The sequence below is a fragment of the Crinia signifera genome, chromosome 4, assembly GCF_055691185.1.
Source record: "Crinia signifera chromosome 4, ASM5569118v1, whole genome shotgun sequence".
In the NCBI taxonomy this organism is placed as follows: domain Eukaryota; kingdom Metazoa; phylum Chordata; class Amphibia; order Anura; family Myobatrachidae; genus Crinia; species Crinia signifera.
Window position 1 is genome coordinate 320,853,163 of NC_139220.1, and position 27,767 is coordinate 320,880,929.

At 53.4% G+C, this 27,767-nt stretch overlaps 1 protein-coding gene across 1 annotated transcript in view; it reads left to right on the forward strand.

Moving 5' to 3' along the window:
* Nucleotides 1-27,767, forward strand: part of LOC146075937 (uncharacterized) — a 56,828-nt gene that overhangs the window by 17,457 nt on the left and 11,604 nt on the right. Inside the window, exon 2 of the mRNA XM_083185636.1 lies at nucleotides 1,191-1,197. Within this exon, the coding sequence (XP_083041762.1) occupies nucleotides 1,191-1,197 (7 nt within the window). The remainder of the gene's footprint in view (nucleotides 1-1,190; nucleotides 1,198-27,767) is intronic.

Genomic DNA, 27,767 nt, shown 5'->3' on the forward strand with positions numbered 1-27,767 from the left:
TTCTGTTGTAATACTGGAGGTGCAGTCTTCAGTTGCACAGGCAGAACATGGACACCTGTATATGTGTGTTAATATATATATATATCAGGGTTGCCGACCCTCCCGGAATTTCCGGGAGTCTCCCGAAAATCGGGTACCCCCTCCCGGCCCCCGGAAGGGTGGGCAACCCTCCCGGATTCAGGGGGGACCCCCGCTGACCCCCGGATTGCGGCATTAAAATGCCGCAATCCTCGGGTCTCAGAGGAGGGGGCGGAGCTAAAACGGCACAATCGCGTCATTTTAGCTCCGCCCCCCCACGGAGATCAATGAATTAGCTGCTTTAATAACATGGGGGCGGGGCTTAGTGATGTCACTCGTAAGCCCCGCCCCCCTGAGCGGCTGCTGAAACTCTCCTCTCCGGGCTTCTCCCGGAGAGGAGAATCTCAAAGTCGGCAACCCTGATATATATATATATATATATATATATATATATATATATATACACACATACATTGTATACATATATACATATATATATATATATATATATATATATATCTCCGCGGTGCATCACTCCAATAATGGGAGCAAAATGTTAATACTGTAACAAACTAACAGTTCCCTCCAGATGACAGCAGCGCTGTTGCTATGTATAGTTCGAGGGGCGGAGGCGGCGCTGTACAAAAAGACTGCAGGCATGGAGTATAAGCCAACGTTTCAGAGCCAAGTGGCCCCTTTATCAAGGTGCAGAGCGAATCAAAAGTCTCTGATATAAATACGTGAGTGAGTTGTTCGTGTCTCCCGCTGCGGAACCATGCTTGGTGTCTTTTTGTACGAGTGACGACACCCCCCGAACTACATATACATATACCGCCATTCTCCTTTCTTCAGAACAGTAAAGGTGGGTACACGCGGGGGCAATATTGGCTGAAATCACTGGCAATATGGTCGCTGAGCGACCATATTGCCAGTGATTTGGAGTGCTGCTGGCGATAAATCGCCAGCTGCGCGCTCCCGTGTGCACTCCCTAATGAGCGTGAGAGCAGGAGCATGCAGCTTCCCCCGGTGCTGAGCAGGAGGTCAGCGGAGATCAGCGGCAGAAGGATTCCCTTCTGCTGCTGCTCCCTCCTCCCTTCGCATCCCTCCCCCCTTCTCCGCTGCTGCTCCCTCATTCCTCCGTTCGGGTCTCTCTCCTCCCCACCGTGTGATAGCAGCAGCGTCTGCTGCTCCCTCCCTCCTCCGTTCGGGTCTTTCTCCCCCTTCCCACCGTGTGATAGCAGCAGCGTCTGCTGCTGCTGCTCCCTCCCCCTGACAGTAGCAGTGTCTCCTTTTCATCGCTGATGAAAAGGAGACACTGAGCAATATGATTCCTGGCAATATATTGCTAGCAATATATCGCTAGCAATCATATTGCACCGTGTGTACACAGCATAATACCTGCAAGGTATAGCACTGTTCAGGCCACTCCCTACAGCCATCCCATCAGATAAATCTGATGGCACATCCAATTTGCGTCAGATAAATCACGTGATTAATCACATGTGATAAATCATATGTGATTTATCTGACACAAATTTGATGTTAAACATGGCACATCAAGTGTGAAATTGTATGTAGGCCTCCTGGGAAGCTGCCGGGGAAATTCAAGGGAAATCAGATGCAATTTTACAGGTCAGATAAATCTCATAGTGTATGGGGGCCTTAAGAACTCATGATTTTCTTAGAATGTAGAGAGGGCAATCCCTTATCAGAAGTGATGATGGGCCAATGGGAATTAACAATGCGTTTCATCTCCGCACTGGCTGGATGAAACTTGTTTACCCAGATGATTTTATTATTAATTTTTTGTTTATCAGTTCTGGGTGTAAATGACTCCTCTCTAGACAAGTTCAACACCTTCGCTTTAGTTGTCTCTATTTCTTGGGCCGGATACCCCCTTTCTATAAATTTTATGCCCATGGTCATGAGAGATTTGTCAAGCCCCTCACGTTCACTACATATGCGGCGGGCCCGCAACATCTGTGAAAATGGTAATCCCTTTTTCAGGGGCAAAGGATGGAAACCTGTGGCCAGGAGGGTGCTATTCCGGTCCGTGGGCTTTGAAAATAATGACGTTTAAATGCGACCACCCACCAGTGATATAAAAACAGAAAAATACCGACAGTTTTTTCAAGCGCTCCTTTTTGTGTACCTCAGCTTAAAAGTCGTCAAGTATGCTTTAATTGTGGCAGTTTACTTTAAACATGAATATGGGGGAGGGGGCGCCAGAAACTTCTTTGCATGGGGGGAGCAAAATTCTAGTTACGCCTCTGATAGAGGCTGTGCGCACAGCTTGGATTCATGGGTGACAGGGGAAACTTCCAACTGCACCCCACCCCTCCACAGGACACTGCCAGCCTTGGGCAGGAAGCGCGAACGTCCCAAAACAAAACGGACGCTCCCGCGATAAGCGCAACAGTTGGGAGGTAAAACTAAATCTATATATATATATGTTTTCCTTTAATACAGGGATGGGGAACCTTTGATGCTCCACATGTTGTTGAACTACACATCCCAGCATGTCCTGCTACAGTTTTGCTTTTTGCCCATGCTTGCTGGGATGTGTAGTTCAACAACAGCTGAAGGGACGAAAGTTCCCCATCCCAGCTTTAATGTTAAGGATATAGTGGGAGAAAATTAAAATAAATATATTAACCAGCAGTCAATTGATTAATCTGTAAAATTAATGAAAAAAATGTTTATAACTAAGACCTAGAGATATATAATGTAATGTGCCTTTCTTATTGTGTATTTGTAGTACATAAGGAGTTGATTATTAAGCTGCGAACTGTCATTACCTTCCATAGTATGAGACTGTACTGTGGGCAAAAATGTATATAGCCAGCTTGGATTTGCCCTTAGTTAAAATGGCCACCGGAGCATCACCATATATTCACCTCTCTAAGAATAGAAAGGGGTTGGGGGCAGGGGTTCCCAATCTTTTTCGAGAGGATCAGACCATAGAATAAAAATTTTCCACGGCACCCTTAGGCCCCCCCAAAATATATATAAAATTAAGTAGATTGTGTTGTATGTGCTTCTAAGGTTCAGTTATGTGTTGAAGCGCATATATTTTATGATTGGCAGCCACCAGCACTGGTTTTGTCCACAAATAATTGATAATAACTATTTGCTGGTTGTTTGTTTTTGGGCTTGTTGCCTTGTTCTCAGGGCCCGCCGTGGATTGGATGCTGCAAAACAAAGCTGGCTCATGATTTGCTGAGCAGGGATCGGGTGGGCTGGTCTGTAAGTAGCAGGGAAGTGCTCACTGCTTCCTGTAGCTGCTGTATCTTGTCCATAGTTGCCAAGTCAGCTTGAAACAAGCGGATTTGGGCTTGTTTTTTTCGTGAGTTGCTTATTTTTTTTGATGGTTGCTTGTTGCTTGTTTTTGGGCTTATAATTTTTTTTAGTAGCTTGTTTTGGGCTTGTTTTATTTTGGGCTTCTCTGTAATTCAGTTATTCAGTACAGAGATAAGCGTGGTGAGAACTAGGCTTATAGAAATGGTAATGACTCCCATTATCTATGTTGCGGCTTGTGTGTATTCAGTAGGGCTAATCTGATTTTAGCAATGATGCTTGTAGTAAGATTGTTCTATCTTTTCTTAAGATGTCCACACATGGTACAATTTATCCCGCTCACATCGCACAGCACAAAAAGTATGTGCTCACTAGATTGCATTGCAGCGCATTCAAAACGCATGCGATCTAGTACAAAACGTTCATCGCCTGTCGCACCGTGTATGGTAAATATTTCTCAGTGCGTACAAAGGACAATGTTCACTTGAGATTTTTCTTTAGAGAAAAAAATGAAAGTAAAATATCTCATATTGGGGCAGATGTATGAAGGCGCGCTATGGGGGAGAAGGGGAAATCAGTGCATGTTATGTGCACCGATACACACACACACAGCGCGGCACAGATACACACACACAGCGCATATTGGGGCAGATGTATGAAGGCACGCTATGGGGGAGAAGGGGGAATCAATGCATGTTATGTGCACCGATACACACACACAGCGCAGCACAGATACACACACACAGCGCATATTGGGGCAGATGTATGAAGGCGCGCTATGGGGGAGAAGGGGGAATCAATGCATGTTATGTGCACCGATACACACACACAGCGCGGCACAGATACACACACACAGCGCATATTGGGGCAGATGTATGAAGGCGCGCTATGGGGGAGAAGGGGTATCGGCGCATGTTATGTGCACTGATCCCGCTTCTCCCCCATGTAAGAAGGAGCCGGTGTGCACAGGCCGCTATGTAAGGTAAATGTACTGTATGAACGGTCCACAGCGCTGACTGTTCCGCCCCCTGACGCTATCAGCTTCAACAGCTGCAGGGTGACGAAGCCCTATACCCAAAACAGTGACATCACTGTCCTTGCTGCTAGCTTCGGGCTGCGCTGGGATCTCACGTGAGTAGCGAGATCTCACGCATGCCCAGTACAGCAGGCCATGGGGAAGGAGTCAGCGCGCAAGTTTGTGTTCGCCCGCTTCGGCAGACAAGATGTTAATACATCTTGTCGATGTCCCTTCCTGCTTTGCCTCATCAATGAGGCGAAGCAGAAAGTGTTATAGTATTCTTTAAAAGCCAGTTTTGTGCTGATAAAATATCATTGTAAAGACATTACATGTATAAATAATACGTAAAATATCTACCTATCTATAGTCAAATGTAAGTTGGGCTTGTTTTGGGGCTTTTTAGGATTAGATTGGGCTTGTTTTTTGGTCATCAGTTGCTTGTTTTACGTTTCAGAGTTGGCAACACTGATCTTGTCGTGTGGCCTCTTATCTGCAGGGACCCAGGTGACGGATAGAAGCAGGTATGTGTATGTGTGCTGCAGCAGCCTGTACATCAGCAGCCACTCAGCCCTCACATTCCCTGGGCTTCCTTATAGTTACTTAGCTCACACGGAAGCCGGGGCTGCTCTGGCCGTGCTCTGTGTGCTGCTGTACATTCCTCAGCAGCAGGGAGGGGGAGGACGGGGACTGCTGCACTAATCTCACCCTGTACTCGGGCTGAGAACACAGACTTATCAGAGGTGCATCAGCAGCAGGGAGGGGGAGGACGGGGGACTGCTGCACTAATCTCACCCTGTACTCGGGCTGAGAACACAGACTTATCAGAGGTGCAGCAGCAGCAGGGAGGGGGAGGACGGGGACTGCTGCACTAATCTCACCCTGTACTGGGGCTGAGAACACAGATTTATCAGAGGTGCAGCAGGGAGGGGAGGACGGGGACTGCTGCACTAATCTCACCCTGTACTCGGGCTGAGAACACAGACTTATCAGAGGTGCAGCAGCAGCAGGGAGGGGGAGGACAGGGGACTGCTGCACTAATCTCACCCTGTACTCGGGCTGAGAACACAGACTTATCAGAGGTGCAGCAGCAGGGAGGGGGAGGACAGGGGACTGCTGCACTAATTTCACCCTGTACTCGGGCTGAGAACACAGACTTATCAGAGGTGCAGCAGCAGCAGGGAGGGGGAGGACGGGGGACTGCTGCACTAATCTCACCCTGTACTCGGGCTGAGAACACAGACTTATCAGAGGTGCAGCAGCAGGGAGGGGGAGGACGGGGACTGCTGCACTAATCTCACCCTGTACTCGGGCTGAGAACACAGACTTATCAGAGGTGCAGCAGGGAGGGGGAGGACGGGGACTGCTGCACTAATCTCACCCTGTACTCGGGCTGAGAACACAGACTTATCAGAGGTGCAGCAGCAGCAGGGAGGGGGAGGACGGGGACTGCTGCACTAATCTCACCCTGTACTCGGGCTGAGAACACAGACTTATCAGAGGTGCAGCAGCAGCAGGGAGGGGGAGGACGGGGACTGCTGCACTAATCTCACCCTGTACTCGGGCTGAGAACACAGACTTATCAGAGGTGCAGCAGCAGGGAGGGGGAGGACGGGGACTGCTGCACTAATCTCACCCTGTACTCCGGCTGAGAACACAGACTTATCAGAGGTGCAGCAGCAGCAGGGAGGGGGAGGACGGGGGACTGCTGCACTAATCTCACCCTGTACTCGGGCTGAGAACACAGACTTATCAGAGGTGCAGCAGCAGCAGGGAGGGGGAGGACGGGGACTGCTGCACTAATCTCACCCTGTACTGGGGCTGAGGACACAGACTTATCAGAGGTGCAGCAGCAGCAGGGAGGGGGAGGACGGGGGACTGCTGCACTAATCTCACCCTGTACTCGGGCTGAGAACACAGATTTATCAGAGGTGCAGCAGCAGGGAGGGGGAGGACGGGGGACTGCTGCACTAATCTCACCCTGTACTCGGGCTGAGAGCACAGACTTATCAGAGGTGCAGCAGCAGCAGGGAGGGGGAGGACGGGGGACTGCTGCACTAATCTCACCCTGTACTCGGGCTGAGAACACAGACTTATCAGAGGTGCAGCAGGGAGGGGAGGATGGGGAACTGCTGCACTAATCTCACCCTGTACTCGGGCTGAGAACACAGACTTATCAGAGGTGCAGCAGCAGCAGGGAGGGGAGGACGGGGGACTGCTGCACTAATCTCACCCTGTACTCGGGCTGAGAACACAGACTTATCAGAGGTACAGCAGCAGCAGGGAGGGGGAGGACGGGGACTGCTGCACTAATCTCACCCTGTACTCGGGCTGAGAACACAGACTTATCAGAGGTGCAGCAGCAGGGAGGGGGAGGACGGGGGACTGCTACACTAATCTCACCCTGTACTCGGGCTGAGAACACAGACTTATCAGAGGTGCAGCAGCCACAGGGAGGGGAGGACGGGGGACTGCTGCACTAATTTCACCCTGTACTCGGGCTGAGAACACAGGCTTATCGGTACTTGTTTCCTAGCACGGCCACACCGATTTACATCGGGGTGGTCGTGTCGGAAAAATCGGGTCGATCGCATCGCATGCGATTTGGTCGCATGCGATGCGACCGACCGATTTTGGACCCGATTTTTTTTTTTAATGAAATGTAAATCGGGTCCCTGGGACCCGATTTTACATTGGATTCAATGTAGAATATTCCCAACACCCCCAAATTTAACGGCGTACACCGCACCCCACGATAGACGTCAACCCGAAGCGTGGCGAGCGCAGCGAGCCCGCGAGGGGCGGCGGTGCGCGTCCTCCGACCTTTTCATTCCCCTACTATCCACGTCGGCGTGGAGTTGAGAATAGAATAGTGTGGCGAGCGCAGCGAGCCACCGAGCCCGAAGCGTGGCGAGCGGACGCGTATACCTGTGAAGTTATACGCGTCCCCTCGCGGGGCTCGCTGCGCTCGCCACACTATTCTATTCTCACCTCCACGCCGACGTGGATAGTAGGGGAATGAAAAGGTCGGAGGACGCGCACCGCCGCCCCTCGCGGGCTCGCTGCGCTCGCCACGCTTCAGGTTGGCGTCTATCGTGGGGTGACGACGGGGACATCTATAATGTGAAATGGGTCATATTGGCCCATTTCACATTTTTCACATTTTTTCACTATTTCAATGTTAAAAAATATTTTAACATTGAAGCCTATGGAAAAATCGGGGGCATCGCGTCGGGACCATTGTTAATGGTCCCGACCGACGCGATGCCCCCGATATTTTACCTTTCCCGACACGATTTCAATGTTAAAATATTTTTTAACATTGAAGCCTATGGGGAAATCGCGGGCATCGCGTCGGTCGCGTCGTGACCATTGTTAATGGTCCCGACCGACGCGATGCCCCCGATATTTTGTCCTAGCCGGCCAAATGGACCTGATTTCAAAGGAAATCGGGTCCATAGTATGGATCGTGTACCTTAACTTAAAGGTACACGATCCATACGATTGTGGCCGTGCTAGGAAACAAGTACCGACTTATCAGAGGTGCAGCAGCAGGGAGGGGGAGGAGGGGGGACTGCTGCACTAATCTCACCCTGTACTGGGGCTGAGAACACAGACTTATCAGAGGTGCAGCAGCCACAGGGAGGGGGAGGACGGGGGCTGCTGTACTAATCTCACCCTGTACTTGGGCTGAGAACACAGATTTATCAGAGGTGCAGCAGCAGCACAGGGAGGGGGAGGACGGGGACTGCTGCACTAATCTCACCCTGTACTCGGGCTGAGAACACAGACTTATCAGAGGTGCAGCAGCCGCAGGGAGGGGGAGGACGGGAACTGCTGCACTAATCTCACCCTGTACTCGGGCTGAGAACACAGACTTATCAGAGGTGCAGCAGCAGCAGGGAGGGGGAGGACGGGACTGCTGCACTAATCTCACCCTGTACTCGGGCTGAGAACACAGACTTATCAGAGGTGCAGCAGCAGCAGCAGGGAGGGGGAGGACGGGGGACTGCTGCACTAATCTCACCCTGTACTCGGGCTGAGAACACAGACTTATCAGAGGTGCAGCAGTAGGGAGGGGGAGGACGGGGGACTGCTGCACTAATCTCACCCTGTACTCGGGCTGAGAACACAGACTTATCAGAGGTGCAGCAGCAGCAAGGAGGGAGGACGGGGACTGCTGCACTAATCTCACCCTGTACTCGGGCTGAGAACACAGACTTATCAGAGGTGCAGCAGCCACAGGGAGGGGAGGATGGGGGACTGCTGCACTAATCTCACCCTGTACTCGGGCTGAGAACACAGACTTATCAGAGGTGCAGCAGCAGGGAGGGGGAGGACGGGGGACTGCTGCACTAATCTCACCCTGTACTCGGGCTGAGAACACAGACTTATCAGAGGTGCAGCAGCAGCAGGGAGGGGGAGGACGGGAACTGCTGCACTAATCTCACCCTGTACTCGGGCTGAGAACACAGACTTATCAGAGGTGCAGCAGCAGCAGGGAGGGGCAGGACGGGACTGCTGCACTAATCTCACCTGTACTCGGGCTGAGAACACAGACTTATCAGAGGTGCAGCAGCAGCAAGGAGGGGGAGGACGGGGGACTGCTGCACTAATCTCACCCTGTACTCGGGCTGAGAACACAGACTTATCAGAGGTGCAGCAGGGAGGGGGAGGACGGGGGACTGCTGCACTAATCTCACCCTGTACTCGGGCTGAGAACACAGACTTATCAGAGGTGCAGCAGCAGCAGGGAGGGGGAGGACGGGGACTGCTGCACTAATCTCACCCTGTACTCGGGCTGAGAACACAGACTTATCAGAGGTGCAGCAGAGAGGGGGAGGACGGGGACTGCTGCACTAATCTCACCCTGTACTCGGGCTGAGAACACAGACTTATCAGAGGTGCAGCAGCAGCAGGGAGGGGGAGGACGGGGACTGCTGCACTAATCTCACCCTGTACTCGGGCTGAGAACACAGACTTATCAGAGGTGCAGCAGGGAGGGGGAGGACGGGGGACTGCTGCACTAATCTCACCCTGTACTCGGGCTGAGAACACAGACTTATCAGAGGTGCAGCAGCAGCAGGGAGGGGGAGGACGGGGACTGCTACACTAATCTCACCCTGTACTCGGGCTGAGAACACAGACTTATCAGAGGTGCAGCAGCCACAGGGAGGGGAGGATGGGGGACTGCTGCACTAATCTCACCCTGTACTCGGGCTGAGAACACAGACTTATCAGAGGTGCAGCAGCAGGGAGGGGGAGGACGGGGGACTGCTGCACTAATCTCACCCTGTACTCGGGCTGAGAACACAGACTTATCAGAGGTGCAGCAGCCACAGGGAGGGGAGGATGGGGGACTGCTGCACTAATCTCACCCTGTACTCGGGCTGAGAACACAGACTTATCAGAGGTGCAGCAGCAGGGAGGGGGAGGACGGGGGACTGCTGCACTAATCTCACCCTGTACTCGGGCTGAGAACACAGACTTATCAGAGGTGCAGCAGCAGGGAGGGGGAGGACGGGGGACTGCTGCACTAATCTCACCCTGTACTCGGGCTGAGAACACAGACTTATCAGAGGTGCAGCAGCAGCACGGAGGGGGAGGACGGGGGACTGCTGCACTAATCTCACCCTGTACTCGGGCTGAGAACACAGATTTATCAGAGGTGCAGCAGCAGCAGCAGCAGCAGGGAGGACGGGGGACTGCTGCACTAATCTCACCCTGTACTCGGGCTGAGAACACAGACTTATCAGAGATGCAGCAGGAAGGGGGATGATGGGGGACTGCTGCACTAATCTCACCCTGTACTCGGGCTGAGAACACAGACTTGTCAGAGGTGCAGCAGCAGCAGGGAGGGATAGGACGGGGGACTGCTGCACTAATCTCACCCTGTACTCGGGCTGAGAACACAAACTTATCAGAGGTGCAGCAGCAGGGAGGGGGGGACGGGGACTGCTACACTAATCTCACCCTCTACTCGGGCTGACAACACAGACTTATCAGAGGTGCAGCAGCAGCAGCAGGGAGGGGGAGGACGGGGACTGCTGCACTAATCTCACCCTGTACTCGGGCTGAGAACAAAGACTTATCAGAGGTGCAGCAGCAGCAGGGAGGGGGAGGACGGGGACTGCTGCACTAATCTCACCCTGTACTCGGGCTGAGAACACAGACTTATCAGAGGTGCAGCAGCAGCAGGGAGGGGGAGGACGGGGGACTGCTGCACTAATCTCATCCTGTACTCGGGCTGAGAACACAGACTTATCAGATGTGCAGCAGGGAGGGGCGGGGGGGGGGACGGGGGACTGCTGCACTAATCTCACCCTGTACTCCGGCTGAGAACACAGACTTATCAGATGTGCAGCAGGGAGGGGGAGGACGGGGACTGCTACACTAATCTCACCCTTTACTCGGGCTGAGTACACAGACTTATCAGAGGTGCAGCAGCAGGGAGGGGGAGGACGGGGGACTGCTGCACTAATCTCACCCTGTACTCGGGCTGAGAACACAGACTTATCAGAGGTGCAGCAGCAGCAGGGAGGGGGAGGATGGGGACTGCTGCACTAATCTCACCCTGTACTCGGACTGAGAACACAGACTTATCAGAGGGGCAGCAGCAGGGAGGGGAGGACGGGGACTGCTGCACTAATCTCACCCTGTACTCGGGCTGAGAACACAGACTTATCAGAGGTGCAGCAGCAGCAGGGAGGGGGAGGACGGGACTGCTGCACTAATCTCACCCTGTACTCGGGCTGAGAACACAGAATTATCAGAGGTGCAGCAGCAGCAGCAGGGAGGGGGAGGACGGGGGACTGCTGCACTAATCTCACCCTGTACTCGGGCTGAGAACACAGACTTATCAGAGGTGCAGCAGCAGCAGGGAGGGGGAGGACGGGGACTGCTGCACTAATCTCACCCTCTACTCAGGCTGAGAACACAGACTTATCAGATGTGCAGCAGCAGCAGGGAGGGGAGGACGGGGGACTGCTGCACTAATCTCACCCTGTACTCGGGCTGAGAACACAGACTTATCAGATGTGCAGCAGCAGCAGGGAGGGGGAGGACGGGGGACTGCTGCACTAATCTCACCCTCTACTCAGGCTGAGAACACAGACTTATCAGATGTGCAGCAGCAGCAGGGAGGGGAGGACGAGGGACTGCTGCACTAATCTCACCCTGTACTCGGGCTGAGAACACAGACTTATCAGAGGTGCAGCAGCAGCAGGGAGGGGGAGGACGGGGGACTGCTGCACTAATCTCACCCGGTACTCGGGCTGAGAACACAGACTTATCAGAGGTGCAGCAGCAGGGAGGGGGCAGGGCCAGTGCTAGGTTTCTTGACACCCTAGGCAAAACTTCTGACTCCCCCCCCCCCCCCCCCCCACCACCCCCCCCCACACACACACACACACACACACACTTTTCAGCTTATCATGGAGAAAAAGCACAATAAAATGCTGAATTGATGACACTATTTTATTAGTCCAGTGTGCTGCCACTTATGTGTTATTGTTGTTACTATATATATATATATATATATATATATATATATACACACAGTCTTTGGTAGCAGGGAGGCACTCCATGCATTATTGGAAACCATAAAGTAAACATAAAGAAAAAACCCTTACCCCCACGGAGTTGGAGAATTCGGAACCGGGACTCAGAGCTTGAAGAAAGTTTTCTTTTAGGTACTTATGTATTATCTGGGCTCCCATGTTAAATGCACCCCATTTTTTCATACCCCTACTATCCAACTACGCATGGAGTTGATTTTATATAGTGTGGCGAGCGCAGCGAGCCCTGCGAGGGGACGTGGTCTCATAAGAAAAACGGGAGCCCAGATATTACATAAGTACCTTCTTTTATTTTTACATAGGTGCAGAAGTTACAGCCGACAGCTGTGTCAACCAGTTTTCATTAGGTGTTAGAGCACAATGCAGCAAGCACATCTAAATACCCCTAAATTGAGCCCAAACTATGCAAATCGCATCTGCGGGTCATTGCAGCCTCTGGACCCCGTTGGGGGCTGATTGACAGGCATGGACGGGGCGGAGTGGTGCGATCAGCGGGGTGTCCCTGTAATGTCATCCGTACAGGGAACCGCGTCTGGGGCTACAGAAGCGCCGGGCAGGAGACACAAGACACGGTGTGCAGATAGTGAGATGAGAGGGAGGACAGCGTGTGAGTGTTATGCGCTGTGTGGGTGCGCTCTTGGATTAGCGCTGGCTGACACTTGTTCTCCTCACTGCGGGGGAGAGAGACAATTAATATGCAAAAAATAAGCAGGCGTGAGGTCAGACTGGCGGGCGGCTGCAGTTTGTGGTGAGGAGTATGGTGCGGGCTGAAATTGCAACACAAATTGGGAAGGAAGAGCGCCCCCCAGCGGCCGCCGCCCTAGGCAGCTGCCTAAAGCTGCCTAATGGTAGCTCCGGCCCTGCTCACACCTCCCTGCATGACAGTGTATTAATTGCACCCCAGCACCCCTCCCCCCGTGCAGCATGCCTCACACCTCCCCCCACGACAGTGTATTAATTGCACCTCTCTCCCCGTGCAGCATGCCTCACACCTCCCCCAAAGACAGTGTGTTCATTTCACCCCAGCACCTCTCTCCCCCCGCGCAGTATGCCTCACACGTCCACCCATGACAGTGTATTAATTGCACCCCAGCACCTCCCCCCATGCAGCATGCCTCACACCTCCCCATGACAGTATATTAATTGCACCCCAGCACCTCTCTCCCCCTGTGCAGCATGCCTCACACCTCCCCCCCATGACAGTGTATTAATTGCACCCCAGTACCTCCCCCTGTGCAGTATGCCTTACACCTCCCCGCATGACAGTGTATTAATTGCACCCCAGTACCTCCCCCTGTGAAGAATGTCTCCCACCTGCACCTTCCTCCCTCTAGTGTCAGTGCATGTCCTCGTGTTCTGCTGCTCCTCTTCCTGTGACTAATGTCTCCCACCTGCACCTTCCTCCCTCTAGTGTCAGTGCATGTCCTCGTGTTCTGTTGCTCCTCTTCCTGTGACGAATGTCTCCCACCTGTACCTTCCTCCCCCCAGTGTCAGTGCATGTCCTCGTGTTCTGCTGCTCCTCTGCCTGTGAAGAATGTCTCCCACCTGTACCTTCCTCCCTCTAGTGTCAGTGTGTGTCCTCGTGTTCTGCTGCTCCTCTTCCTGTGACTAATGTCTCCCACCTGTACCTTCCTCCCTCTAGTGTCAGTGCATGTCCTCGTGTTCTGTTGCTCCTCTTCCTGTGACGAATGTCTCCCACCTGTACCTTCCTCCCCCCAGTGTCAGTGCATGTCCTCGTGTTCTGCTGCTCCTCTTCCTGTGAAGAATGTCTCCCACCTGTACCTTCCTCCCTCTAGTGTCAGTGCATGTCCTCGTGTTCTGCTGCTCCTCTTCCTGTGAGGAATGTCTCCCACCTGTACCTTGTTAAAACCCTTGTAAAAAGGTATCAAGTGTTTAATTGCACCCCAGCACCTCACCCCATGCAGCATGCCTCACACCTCCCCCAAAGACAGTGTGTTCATTGCACCCCAGCACGTCTCTCCCCCCTGCGCAGTATGCCTCACACATCCACCCATGACAGTGTATTAATTGCACCCCAGCACCTCCCCCCATGCAGCATGCCTCACACCTCCCCATGACAGTATATTAATTGCACCCCAGCACCTCTCTCCCCCTGTGCAGCATGCCTCACACCTCCCCGCATGACAGTGTATTGATTGCACCCCAGCACCTCTCTCCCCCTGTGCAGCATGCCTCACACCTCCCCCAAAGACAGTATGTTAATTGCACCCCAGCACCTCTCCCCCTGTGCAGCATGCCTCACACATCCACCCATGACAGTGTATTAATTGCACCCCAGCACCCCTCCCCCGTGCAGCATGCCTCACACCTCCCCGCATGACAGTGTATTAATTGCACCTCTCTCCCCGTGCAGCATGCCTTACACCTCCCCCAAAGACAGTGTGTTCATTGCACCCCAGCACCTCTCTCCCCCCTGCGCAGTATGCCTCACACATCCACCCATGACAGTGTATTAATTGCACCCCAGCACCTCCCCCCATGCAGCATGCCTCACACCTCCCCATGACAGTATATTAATTGCACCCCAGCACCTCTCTCCCCCTGTGCAGCATGCCTCACACCTCCCCGCATGACAGTGTATTAATTGCACCCCAGCACCTCTCTCCCCCTGTGCAGCATGCATCACACCTCCCCGCAAGACAGTGTATTAATTGCACCCCAGCACCTCTCTCCCCCTGTGCAGCATGCCTCACACCTCCCCGCATGACAGTGTATTGATTGCACCCCAGCACCTCTCTCCCCCTGTGCAGCATGCCTCACACCTCCCCGCATGACAGTGTATTAATTGCACCCCAGTACCTCCCCCTGTGCAGTATGCCTCACACCTCCCCCAAAGACAGTGTATTAATTGCACCCCAGCACCTCTCTCTCCCCATGCAGCATGCCTCACACCTCCCCACACGCAGTAGGTCTTGAGGAAGTCTCTGGTTGCCTAATAGAGGAAATGTGTCACTTTCGCCCATACAGCAGGCAAAGCATCTGAAAAACCAACCCACACCCCACCCCCCCCCCCCCCCATCTTCCTGCTTCCAGTGCTCTGGGTCTTGTGGCACACTGACTGAAGAGGTTTGTCTGCCTCCCACCTCCACCAACCAGCTCGGTGGCAGCACAGCACAGACATCCACGGGAGCCAGACTCTGCCACATATTCCTGCCCAGCCTGAGCGTGGCACAAGGAGAGCACGGACATTTGCATTCCTCCTAGTGGGACAGGTGAGCATGTAATTACAGCCTCAGGCAATACCTTGCACCATGTAAATGACTGATATACATTACAGTGCTCTCGCTTCCATGTCTAATCCATCCCAGCTGCAATAACAACACGTCTGACTGCTGCTTGCTGTAATAAGCTCACTGACCTGACCAACTACTGATACTACAACAACCAGTTACCCCCTACCCTGCCAGACCAGAGCCAAACACGACACTTACACCAGGCTGACTTTGCTTTATAACTTCTCAATGCAAATGGCAATGTATTAATTACATCACAGAACTCAAGGTGCCCATACACGGTATAATTGTTGGGTGCGATGAGATGCTGCACATACTTTTTGTACTAGAACTCAAATCATCTCATTGCAAAACCTATGCGATGCGATATTGTATACAGGGCCGGTGTAAGGTTTCGTGACACTCTAGGCAAAAAGTCTGCCAACTGCGCCCCATAAAAATGTGCAAATGTGTGTGTAATACTGTATATACACATGCCTATTTAATTATTTAGAGTTTGTCATACTTTTTTTTCTTCAACTGCACTGGCAGAGTGCACACAGTGCAGGGGCCACGGTTTGCTCCTCTGTCTTCTCCCGAGTCCCAACTTTCTGTCCCCATGTGCTAGCTGCAGTCCCCATTGGCTCTACCAGGATGGTCCAGTCCTCACTTTAATGCTGTAAGGAGGCCGGACTGCTCTGTCCTGACTCCTGCTGAATACCATCAGCAAGCGTAGCAGCAGTGGTGGCCGCGCCTGTGTGCCTCCCACAGCCAGCAGTACATACAGAGCATGGCTGCGGGCAAGCGTGTCTGCGGGCGGGTGGGCGAGCGTGTCGGCACGGGCACGGCACCGGGTGGGTGGGGGGCAGGAGCTGTGGCTAGGTTGCCAGCGGGGGCAGGAGCTCCCGCCGCCAAAGTTTCCCGCTGGCTGCTGGCGCCGCGGCCTGATGACCGTCCAGGCGACAGCGACTGACTGACTACTGTCTGTCAGCACTGGCGGCAGGCCGGCGGCAGCCATGTACACGGGCGGGGGGACAGGGTAGTCCGTTATACTTACAAGCTCAGCTGTGCAGTTGTTGCTGAGCCTCGCCCTCAGCCTGTGTGGAGTCCAGCCGCTGCCTTCTTGTTCCTCCTCCAGCTCTCTCCTCTGCGGTAGCGTCGACGTGCGTAGCAGCTTCCTCCTGCTGCTGCTGCTGGCCAGGCCAGCTCACTACCGCCCTCCAGTGGCCGGCGCCCTAGGCAAATGCCTAACCTTGCCTAGTGGTGGCGCCGGCCCTGGGAGGGGGAGGGGGGGGGACTGCTGCACTAATCTCACCCTGTACTCGGGCTGAGAACACAGACTTATCAGAGGTGCAGCAGCAGCAGGGAGGGGGAGGACGGGGGACTGCTGCACTAATCTCACCCTGTACTCGGGCTGAGAACACAGACATCAGAGGTGCATCAGCAGCAGGGAGGGGGAGGACGGGGGACTGCTGCACTAATCTCACCCGGTACTGGGGCTGAGAACACAGACTTATCAGAGGTGCAGCAGCAGCAGGGAGGGGGAGGACGGGGGACTGCTGCACTAATCTCACCCGGTACTCGGGCTGAGAACACAGACTTATCAGAGGTGCAGCAGCAGGGAGGGGGAGGACGGGGGACTGCTGCACTAATCTCACCCTGTACTCGGGCTGAGAACACAGACTTATCAGAGGTGCAGCAGCAGCAGGGAGGGGGAGGACCGGGACTGCTGCACTAATTTCACCCTGTACTCGGGCTGAGAACACAGACTTATCAGAGGTGCAGCAGCAGCAGGGAGGGGGAGGATGGGGGACTGCTGCACTAATCTCACCCTGTACTGGGGCTGAGAACACAGATTTATCAGAGGTGCAGCAGCAGCAGGGAGGGGGAGGACCGGGGACTGCTGCACCAATCTCACCCTGTACTGGGGCTGAGAACACAGACTTATCAGAGGTGCAGCAGGGAGGGGGAGGACTGGGGACTGCTGCACTAATCTCACCCTGTACTCGGGCTGAGAACACAGACTTATCAGAGGTGCAGCAGCAGGAAGGGGGAGGACGGGGACTGCTGCACTAATCTCACCCTGTACTCGGGCTGAGAACACAGACTTATCAGAGGTGCAGCAGCAGCAGGGAGGGGGAGAACGGGTACTGCTGCACTAATCTCACCCTGTACTCGGGCTGAGAACACAGACTTATCAGAGGTGCAGCAGGGAGGGGGAGGACGGGGACTGCTGCACTAATCTCACCCTGTACTCGGGCTGAGAACACAGACTTATCAGAGGTGCAGCAGCAGCAGGGAGGGGGAGGACGGGGACTGCTGCACTAATCTCACCCTGTACTCAGGCTGAGAACACAGACTTATCAGAGGTGCAGCAGCAGCAGGGAGGGGGAGGATGGGGACTGCTGCACTAATCTCACCCGGTACTCGGGCTGAGAACACAGACTTATCAGAGGTGCAGCAGCAGCAGGGAGGGGGAGGACGGGGGACTGCTGCACTAATCTCACCCTGTACTCGGGCTGAGAACACAGACTTATCAGAGGTGCAGCAGCAGCAGGGAGGGGGAGGACGGGGGACTGCTGCACTAATCTCACCCTGTACTCGGGCTGAGAACACAGACTTATCAGAGGTGCAGCAGCAGCAGGGAGGGGGAGGACGGGGGACTGCTGCACTAATCTCACCCTGTACTCGGGCTGAGAACACAGACTTATCAGAGGTGCAGCAGCAGCAGGGAGGGGGAGGACGGGGGACTGCTGCACTAATCTCACCCGGTACTCGGGCTGAGAACACAGACTTATCAGAGGTGCAGCAGCAGCAGGGAGGGGGAGGACGGGGGACTGCTGCACTAACCTCACCCTGTACTCGGGCTGAGAACACAGACTTATCAGAGGTGCAGTAGCAGCAGGGAGGGGGAGGACGGGGGACTGCTGCACTAATCTCACCCTGTACTCGGGCTGAGAACACAGACTTATCAGAGGTGCATCAGCAGCAGGGAGGGGGAGGACGGGGGACTGCTGCACTAATCTCACCCGGTACTCGGGCTGAGAACACAGACTTATCAGAGGTGCAGCAGGGAGGGGGAGGACGGGGGACTGCTGAACTAATCTCACCCGGTACTCGGGCTGAGAACACAGACTTATCAGAGGTGCAGCAGCAGGGAGGGGGAGGACGGGGGACTGGTGCACTAATCTCACCCTGTACTCGGGCTGAGAACACAGACTTATCAGAGGTGCAGCAGCAGCAGGGAGGGGGAGGACGGGACTGCTGCACTAATCTCACCCTGTACTCGGGCTGAGAACACAGACTTATCAGAGACGCAGCAGCAGCAGGGAGGGGGAGGACGGGGACTGCTGCACTAATCTCACCCTGTACTCGGGCTGAGAACACAGACTTATCAGAGGTGCAGCAGCAGCAGGGAGGGGAGGATGGGGACTGCTGCACTAATCTCACCCTCTACTCGGGCTGAGAACACAGACTTATCAGAGGAGCAGCAGCAGCAGGGAGGGGGAGGACGGGGGACTGCTGCACTAATCTCACCCTGTACTCGGGCTGAGAACACAGACTTATCAGAGGTGCAGCAGCAGGGAGGGGGAGGACGGGGACTGCTGCACTAATCTCACCCTGTACTCGGGCTGAGAACACAGACTTATCAGAGGTGCAGCAGCAGGGAGGGGGAGGACTGGGGACTGCTGCACTAATCTCACCCTGTACTCGGGCTGAGAACACAGACTTATCAGAGGTGCAGCAGCAGGGAGGGGGAGGACGGGGGATTGCTGCACTAATCTCACCCTGGATAGGATTTTTTGTTTTTGCCTTGTTTTTCACTTTGTAGTTGCTTGTCTTTCATTTCAGAGTTGGTGACACTGCTGTACTTACACATAGGTGCCAGCAGCTGGGAGACCCGGATTACTTTGGTCCTCAGGGGTCTGTAATACCCAGCAAGGTATGTGATTAGTCTGACCATGCCGAGTACTGTGTTATATATGTCTGTTCTACTAACTTGCGATAACAGCATCAACCACACTGACTGCTCTCTATAAGGGAACCAGTATCTCTTATATATATTTAGCCAGATCTGTCACTCATCCCCTGTGTATATAACGTTCCCGGCCAGCGGGATACACAACCCCCCCCCCCCCCCCCAGGGAAAAGACCAGTGTTGTATGTGTATAATGTTTTTATGTGTATAACGTTCCACCCCCTTGACATCACCTCCCCCCGCCCAGCCAGGGCTACAGTACACGCCCACCATCCACCATTACTCCACAGCCACCATCCACCATTACTCCTGCACCCCACCCCCCTCTGCCAGCACCCCGCCCCATACCCCTGCGACTCCCGCAATTCGCGGGCCCCACCGCGATCCCCCTCCAGCGATGGCAACCCCCCTCCCAGAATTTGTGGACCACCGCGATTCACAGCAACCCCCTCCTGCGATTTGCGGACCCCGCCCCCTCCCGCGATTCACAGTATCCCCCGTAGCGCCCCCCCTCCCACGAATTGCGGACCCCCTCGGCACCATTCCCACACCCACCCCTCCCGCGATTAGCGAACCCCCCGTAATTCACACCCCCCCCCTCCCGCGCCCCTCCCGCAATTTGCAGACCCCCTCCCTCAATTCGTGGACCCCCCCACCGCGATTCACGCCCCCCCTCATGCAATTCACGGCACCCCCCTCCTGCGATTAGCGCCCTCTCCCGCGATTCACGGAACCCCCCGTAGCGCCCCCCTTCCGCGATTTGCGGGCCCCCCCGCGACCCCCCTTCCCACGATTATCAGGCCCCACCGCGACACCCCCCCTCCCACGATTTACGGAAACTCCCCGCGACCCCCCCCCCTCCCGGGATTTGCGGACCACCGTCCCCTACCGTGATTCACGGCACCCCCCCTCCTGTGATTTGCGACCCCCCCCTCCCACAATTTTCGCCCCCCTCCCTCGATTCTAGCCCCCCCGCACGATTTGCGGACCCCCGCCCCCTCCCGCGATTCACGGAACCCCCCGTAGCGCCCTCCCTCCCGCGATTTGCGGACCCCCTCTGCATCTCCCGTGCCGTCCCCCTCGATTCACACCCCCCTCCCTCGCCCCCTCCAGCAATTTGCAGACCCCCTCCCACGATTCGCGGACCCCCCCTTCCGCGATTCTCGCCCCCCCTCGCGCAATTTATGGCACCCCCCCTTCTGCGATTCGCGGCCCCCTCTCGCGATTCCCGGAACCCCCCGTAGCGCCCCCCTCCCGCAATTTACGGCCCCCCTCGGCTCCTCCCGCACCCCACTCCCGCGAATCACGAACCCCCTCGCGAATCACTGACCACCCTCCCACGCCCCTTCCCGCAATTTGCAGACCCCCTCCCGCGATTCGCGGACCCCCCTCCCGTGATTCACGCCCCCCTCACGCAATTCACGGCACCCCCCTTTCTGCGATTCGCGATCCCCCCTCCCGTAATTCATGCCCCCTCCCGCGATTCACGGACCCCCACGCCACCCCCCGCGCCCCCTCCTCCCTTGATTCACGGCACCTCCCGCACCCCTCCCGCGATTCACGGGCCCCCGCAACCCCCCCTCCCACAATTCACTGACCCGACAACCCCCCTCCCGCAATTTTTCGGACCTCTCTTCCCGCGATTCAAGCCCCCCCTGTGCCCCCTCCCATGATTTGCGGACCCCCGCCCCCTCCCGCTAATCGCGGATCCCCACACTGCTCTCATGCACGCTCACTCCCTCCCAGTGGGAGGAGACGCTCACCCACTGCTGGGGGCTGCATACTGTCCCCCACCCTCCTCCAGTTCTAGGGATGCCCATTGACCATCAATGATTTCAAATAATCGATGGTTTATGGCCGATGTTGAATACTTTTGCCATCGATGTGGGAGGACCAGATGATTTCCCTACATCGATGGCAAAGGAGAACCGATCAAGTTTCAATTTTTTTTAAGGTGCCGGGACACAGAGCACAGCTCCGCCCCCCCATACCCGGAAGTCCCGCCACCAAGTTCTGATTGACCCACGGCCTTTTCACTCAGATATAATGGATGACCATCGATATCTACAACAATCGATGGTTATCCAAGTAATATGTTACTGCTATCGATGGCAGGGTGCAAAATCGCCATCAATGCCAACCATCGATGGCGTCTGCACCAATGCCTATCCCTACTCAGCAACAGCCAAGAAACGTTTACTACCCCTCATGCCCACACACCTTTTCACTGCCCTGCCTCCTGTTCTCCTGCCCCGTAACTTCCACCAGTGGGGACCAGCTCGCCCGGTGTTGCCCACATTCCCCTATCATGCTTTACCACCCAGCCTCCTGCTCTCATGCACCCTATCTCCCACCCAGTAGGAAGAGACACTGACTCAGGGGCACCGTCACGCTGGACCCTCACCCACTGACAGAAGCTGCACAGTGTCCCCCACCCTCCTCTTTAGTCCCCCGTATGCCCACACACCCCTATCACTACCCAGCCTCCTGTTTTCCTGTGTCGTGACCTCCGCCAGTGGGGAGCCGCTGACTCAAAAACACCCTACTATACTATTGCACACACACACACACACACACACCTCAACAACACGCACACAGAGCCCCCCCCACACACACCCACAAATGTCACTGTACCCTCCACACTATCAATGTACATCTTACTCTGTAACCGCTTTTTAATTAAACAAAACAATACACACCCCCTTCCACATCATATGCTCTCTGTTTAACACATTTCACCTATAACTCAAGTTGCAATACAGGCCATCTTTCATACAATTCTAACCATCTTTCTCATATACAAATGTTCACAAATTAAGGGGGCGCAGCCCCTTACGCCGGTGTGAAGAGCACCCGTAGGGCGCGATGAACCACCTAGTATATATATATCTCATTGCAGGGCTGAGTGCTAGTAACAAGTAGATGGGGTTACAGCAGACGCTGCAGAACACTAATATACTGACCAGAGATGGACACTAACTCCTTATAGGAATATTATTGGCTGACTAATATCCTAACAGCTCTGTAATAGGTGCTGACTCATACCTCCCAACATTCATAGAAAGGAACCCGGGACTGCTCGCGTGCGTGCCAATTTTTTTGGAGGTGTGGCTACTGAAAAGGGGCGTGACCTGTTCCTGTGATGCTGCTACAAGGCCACGCCCCATTTTCACCGCTGTGGGGGGGGCATGCTCAGCAGCTCCATGAGCTGCTGGCTATGCCCCCAGCCCCTCTGGCTGCAAGAAAAGACGCTGTGAGCATGTGCACAGCATCTATTCACGGACCACAGTGGGGGTACTCCCAACTGCCCCCCCCCCCCGCCGCCGCGGGACAAAAAAGGGACGTTCCCGCGATAAGCGGGACAGTTGGGAGGTATGCTGCCTGAGAGTGGTAATATTAATATATATATATATATATATATATATATATATATATATATATATATATATTAGGATTATGTTTGTATTTCCGATGTGTAATGTGTGTGAGTGTAACATAATAGGCAACATAATATTTTTATGTAATAAATTTCAAATAAGGTATTTTACCTCTCTCCGTGCGCAGTTATATTGTTCTTCTCTGCTTTATGCTCCTATTTATAGCTCCTACTACAGGTGAGGTTTATACCTCCCCAAGTCTGGAGCTTATCCTCTGTTTTCTTAATTGTTAGACCCATCTGTCCACAGAGGCCGCAGTTTCTGATGAGCGTATCCATCACCATGGTAACTTAATAATCAATACTAATCTTAGGAGCACACTGATTGGCTTATACTATACAGGAAGAGATACAAAGCTAGGAGAAGTTTTAGCTCTAAACTGAAGATGCCCATACATTAGAGTGACATCTCTCTGAGACGAGAAGTCACCTGTGATCCCCCTTGAGCTGCCCAGGATCCTCCCCGGCAGCAGGACCACATACCGTATGCAGTCATTTTGTATATGATGCATTGTATACGATCTCAGCCAAGTCTGCCTGGCTGGCGATGCGGCTGATCTTACCTGCAGCCTGTGCGATCTTCAGGCTCCGATGAGATACACATGGGACTGCACATCGCATCGGACCTGGGGAGGAATTTACTAAGCTGAACTAGTGAAAAAAAAAATCGTATTTTCGTACGAAAATACAATTTTTTGGGGTGTATACGTATTTTTGGCATTTACTAAAAAAAATAATTGAAAAAAAAAAACTGAGTGGGGTCCCCCCCCACAGCCGTAACCAGCACCAGGCTGAAAGAGCCGGGGCTGGTATTAAAAAAAATCAGGAAACCCGGCAAATAGGGGTTCCCCTGTTTTTTTTTTTTTAAACCAGCCCCATGCTCCAGGTCCGGGGCTGGTTCACAAAATACGGGGGACAAAATGACTAGGGGTCCCCCGTATTTTAAGAACCAGCCCCAGGCCCAACCAGCCAGCAGGGTAATGCCACAGCCGGGGGACACTTATTATATAAGGTCCCGCGGCTAAAACATTACCCCTACCGACCAGTCAGCCTGGCCAGGGGCCCTGGGGGAGTGGGGACCTCCCCAATAAAGGGGTCCCCCCCTCCAGGACTTACCTGACCAGGCTGAAGCATACTTGCCTACCTGACCCTCTCCATGTGGGAGAAAATGCTCTGTTCCTGGGCTTCCCTGGTAATGTATGATTGCCATCACCTGTGGGGAGCTAGGTAAAGGTGTTTCACCACAGGTGCTGGCAATCATACATTACCAGGGAAGTCCAGGAACAGAGCATTTTCTCCCACATGGAGAGGGTCAGGTAGGCAAGTATGGGCAGTGGTCACCGGGCTGATTCAGTGTAAAAAATAGAATAAAGTATTGTCTAATACTGTGGAACTATGAGTCCCAGCAAGCCTCCCCCGCAAGCTGGGACTTGGAGAACCACAAGTCCCAGCATGCGGGGCATTAAAGGGCCCGCTGGCACTTGTAGTTCCACAGTATGAAAAATAGTTAAATAAACACACACCAACACACACCACATCCAAAGCCCACACATACTGATACTTGCCTATCTTGAGCCCGTCGGTAGGTCCCGGGGTCCGGTGCTCCTGGGTCCAGGCCTCCATGGTCTGGGGTCTGGTGCTCCAGGGTCCGGTGCTCCAGGGTTATTTATTTATTTAGTTTACCAATTTTTTTTACACATCTGACTAATCCGTGCAGACTGCCTGTATATACGGCGCTAATACGAATCATTACGCCATCGGAGGGTTACAGAGCAGTCGTATTTGACTGCTTTATAAATTCCCCTCCGGAACACGAATTTGCATACTGTGGAAACAGCCGTATGCAGTCGTATTTATTTGTATTAAGAATATGAATACAAAATATTGTATTTGTATTCTTAGTAAATTTCCCCCCTGATGTCAGTCACATTTGATTTGGACGCGTTTCATGTACTATATCACCGCAATCACATGAAAAGTGACCAAGGGGCCCATTTATCATGATCGCATTTACAATGGGATCTGGGCGGAATATTACCGGCCAGGATCACATTGTAAAATGCGGACACATCACAGGGATGTATCATCCCTGACTACAGGGACAGAGCTCCAAAAGGAGCCCATCCCTGTAAAGTGCTGACCCGGAAGCTGGGGGGTCTGCGCATGCGCGGTTATGTGTTGACCCCCGCCGACTCCTCTGACCGCACTGCCCTGCTCGGCAGTGCGATCCCGTAGCCATGGGCTATCACCATTCCAGAATGGCGATAGCCAAGGGATGCAAAGCCGGGGTGCCCAATGTGGGGGATGCGACCGGCGGCGCTGCAGGGGGATCGCAGCAGCGATCGGAGATTTCTGCTGCGGTCCCCCTTTGATACATTGGGGTGATACTTAATATTTGTGGCTAACCCCCGAAAACGGGTATTTTCGGGGATTTAGCCGCAAGTATTACTTGCTAAATGGGGCCCCAAATCACAAGTGAATTGCCCTAGTGTATGCGTGCCATACTATTGGCCTCTAGTCACCACCCTCAGGGCCAGATTCTCTAAGCTTCAAAAGTGATAAAATGGAGAGTGATAAACAGCCAGCCAATCAGCTCCTACCTGACATTTTTCATACACAGTCTGTGACATCGCAGGCAGGAGCTGATTGGCTGGCTGTTTATCACTCTCCATTTTATCACTTTTGAAGCTTAGAGAATCTGGCCCTCAATCCTTAAAGAAAGGGCTCCCTCTCTCTCCCAGTATCTATGACTCCACCGGATCTGCAGTGACTCAGAGGAGAAGCTCAGACAAATGGATCAAATGATGGTTACATTTCTCCAAAGAGGATGTTCATATACAGCAATACAGCAAGCTAAGGTAGAAGTGTGGGGGAACCCACGAGGAGTACGACAAGCCCGGCAAATAAGAGCGAGACATCGGTACTATGGATAAATAACTACACAACGGTCACACAGAGACTAACTACGACTGCTGAGAGAATCTGGCCAGTGGTCCTGATGTGAGAGGAATCTCTGAGCGCTCATTACTCCAATGTTATATGAGGAGAGAAATAATATTACAGAAGCTCCGGTACATACTGAGGTTTCTATTTTGACAGATGTGGAGAAACATTTATTAATAAAGAAACCTGGTAACTTTATATGTTTAGGATGCACCACATGTATGTATTTAGTAACGGGGGAATACATAGTGCTCCCGCACACAGATAGAAGCCTATGGGCTTCTATCACCTCCACCGACCCCCACCACAGATGCCGACCCCCCTGGCATACCTTCCTAGGCTAAAGCCTGGCCTTGGACCCGGAAGGTAACATTCTCCTCCCCCTAGCAACGCAGCCGGAGGTCCTTCCAGCCGCAGGGGGAGGAGGAGGTACCCAGGGATGTGACGAAGCACACCACATCCCTGTTATCGCGGGGGTCTCCTACACCGCATTGCAATGCTAGTCGCATATATTAGTACATATCCGCTAGCATCTCTGCGGTGGGGCGGCGATGTATTTTAATACACCCACCCAGTGGGAGGTTACTCTTGCAAAAAGAAGCCTAAATTGATAAATAAGCTTAATACTGTCTCCCCTGTGGCCGTAATGAGACTGTTGATAAATTGTTCCATTGGAAATGTTTGATATAATTAGGCTGGCCATACACTACTGCGATGTATCAGGGCTGTGGATGGCCATCAGATCCCTCCGCAAACCAACTGGGACCATCCTGTGCGGCAGGATCACATGCGATACATTTGTATGCGGTCCTTTCATATGTGATGTATCCCATGCGGCCCCTGTGTGCCGCGGATGGGAGGGAGATCCGAGTCAGAGGTCAGACCTGCATGCCGGTCCGACCTCACACTCAGGTCCAAGGGATGTGCACCGGACCCGATGACATGTCATTCTCAGCCCGATTAGTTGCAATGGATGGAATTGGCCCATATCACTGTAGTGTATGGGGTTATTTATATTCAGTTTAGAGCTAAAACTCCTCCTAGTTTTCCATCTCTACCCATATAATATAAGCCAGCGGTTCTCAAACTGTGGGTCCTGACCTTGAGGTGAGTCCTGATCACCTCAGCATGGGGACGCGACACCATGTTGCTGACCATCAGCCTGATGACTTCTTCAATCTCCCAGTCAGTGATCCAAGGAGTCTGACCCATCAGTAGAATTGTCTGTTACGTCAGACCCTACAATGCTGCCAGGCATGTGCGCTCTGCTGACTACACATGTGCGTATAACCATGTGCTCCTTATACTCAGGTGCAGAATCCATATTGCCGTGACTTGCTGTATGATCCCTGTAACTGGAGGCAGAAATATAACCGGATCCTCCTCTCCCCTCCGGTGTACGTGGGACACTGCTGCCAGCCAGTGATACGGGAGGATAAGGTGACTATAACATTATCTTATCATATTGGGCACTGATCAGTACGGCAGTGAATGACCGAGTTATACACTATGTCCAGTATCAATCAGCTGCGGTAAAGAATATGCCAGGAGCTATCCAATTAGCCTGGACTGGTGCTCTACCACTGCTTCATACGTGTACATGTTTTCTAATAATGCTCCTCTCTCCAGACCACTTCCCCTCACTGTCTGCTCTGCATCCCGACTAATACTGCTCCTACCGACACCTGAGCGCTCAGCCAGCCACAGCCAGAGACACCACCACCGCGCTCCTTGACCCACACCAATCAGCTGCTCCCAGCTCCCTTCTCTCTTCTCTCCCGGCTCTATCACAGCAGCAGCACCGCTTCCCTTCCCGGAGACTGATCTCTGATCAATCTCGCTATACAAGTTGGATTCTGAATCTTCAGTTCCTAGGAATGATCCTAGACACAGTGTAACAAAAGACGTTCCTTCCTGTGGACAAAGTGGTGGCACTTTAACTGTTGGTAAAGGAAGTACTCTGAGCCGAATATCAGTCCCCTTTGATACATTGGGGTGATACTTAATATTTGTATTGAATATCAGTCCATATGTGCATCAGATTGCTGAGCAAGTTGGTGGCCTCATTCCAGGCTGTTCAATATGGAAGGTTCCATTCCAGAACTTTTCAACTGTTCATCTTGAGCAAGTGGTCCAGGTCTCACCTCCACATGCACAAGATAATACGTCTGTCCCCCCAGACATGGTTGTAACTCCATTGATGGCTTCAGTTTCCCAAACTGATGGTGGGCTAGAGTTTTTGGATTCAAAACTGGATCCTTCTCACGAA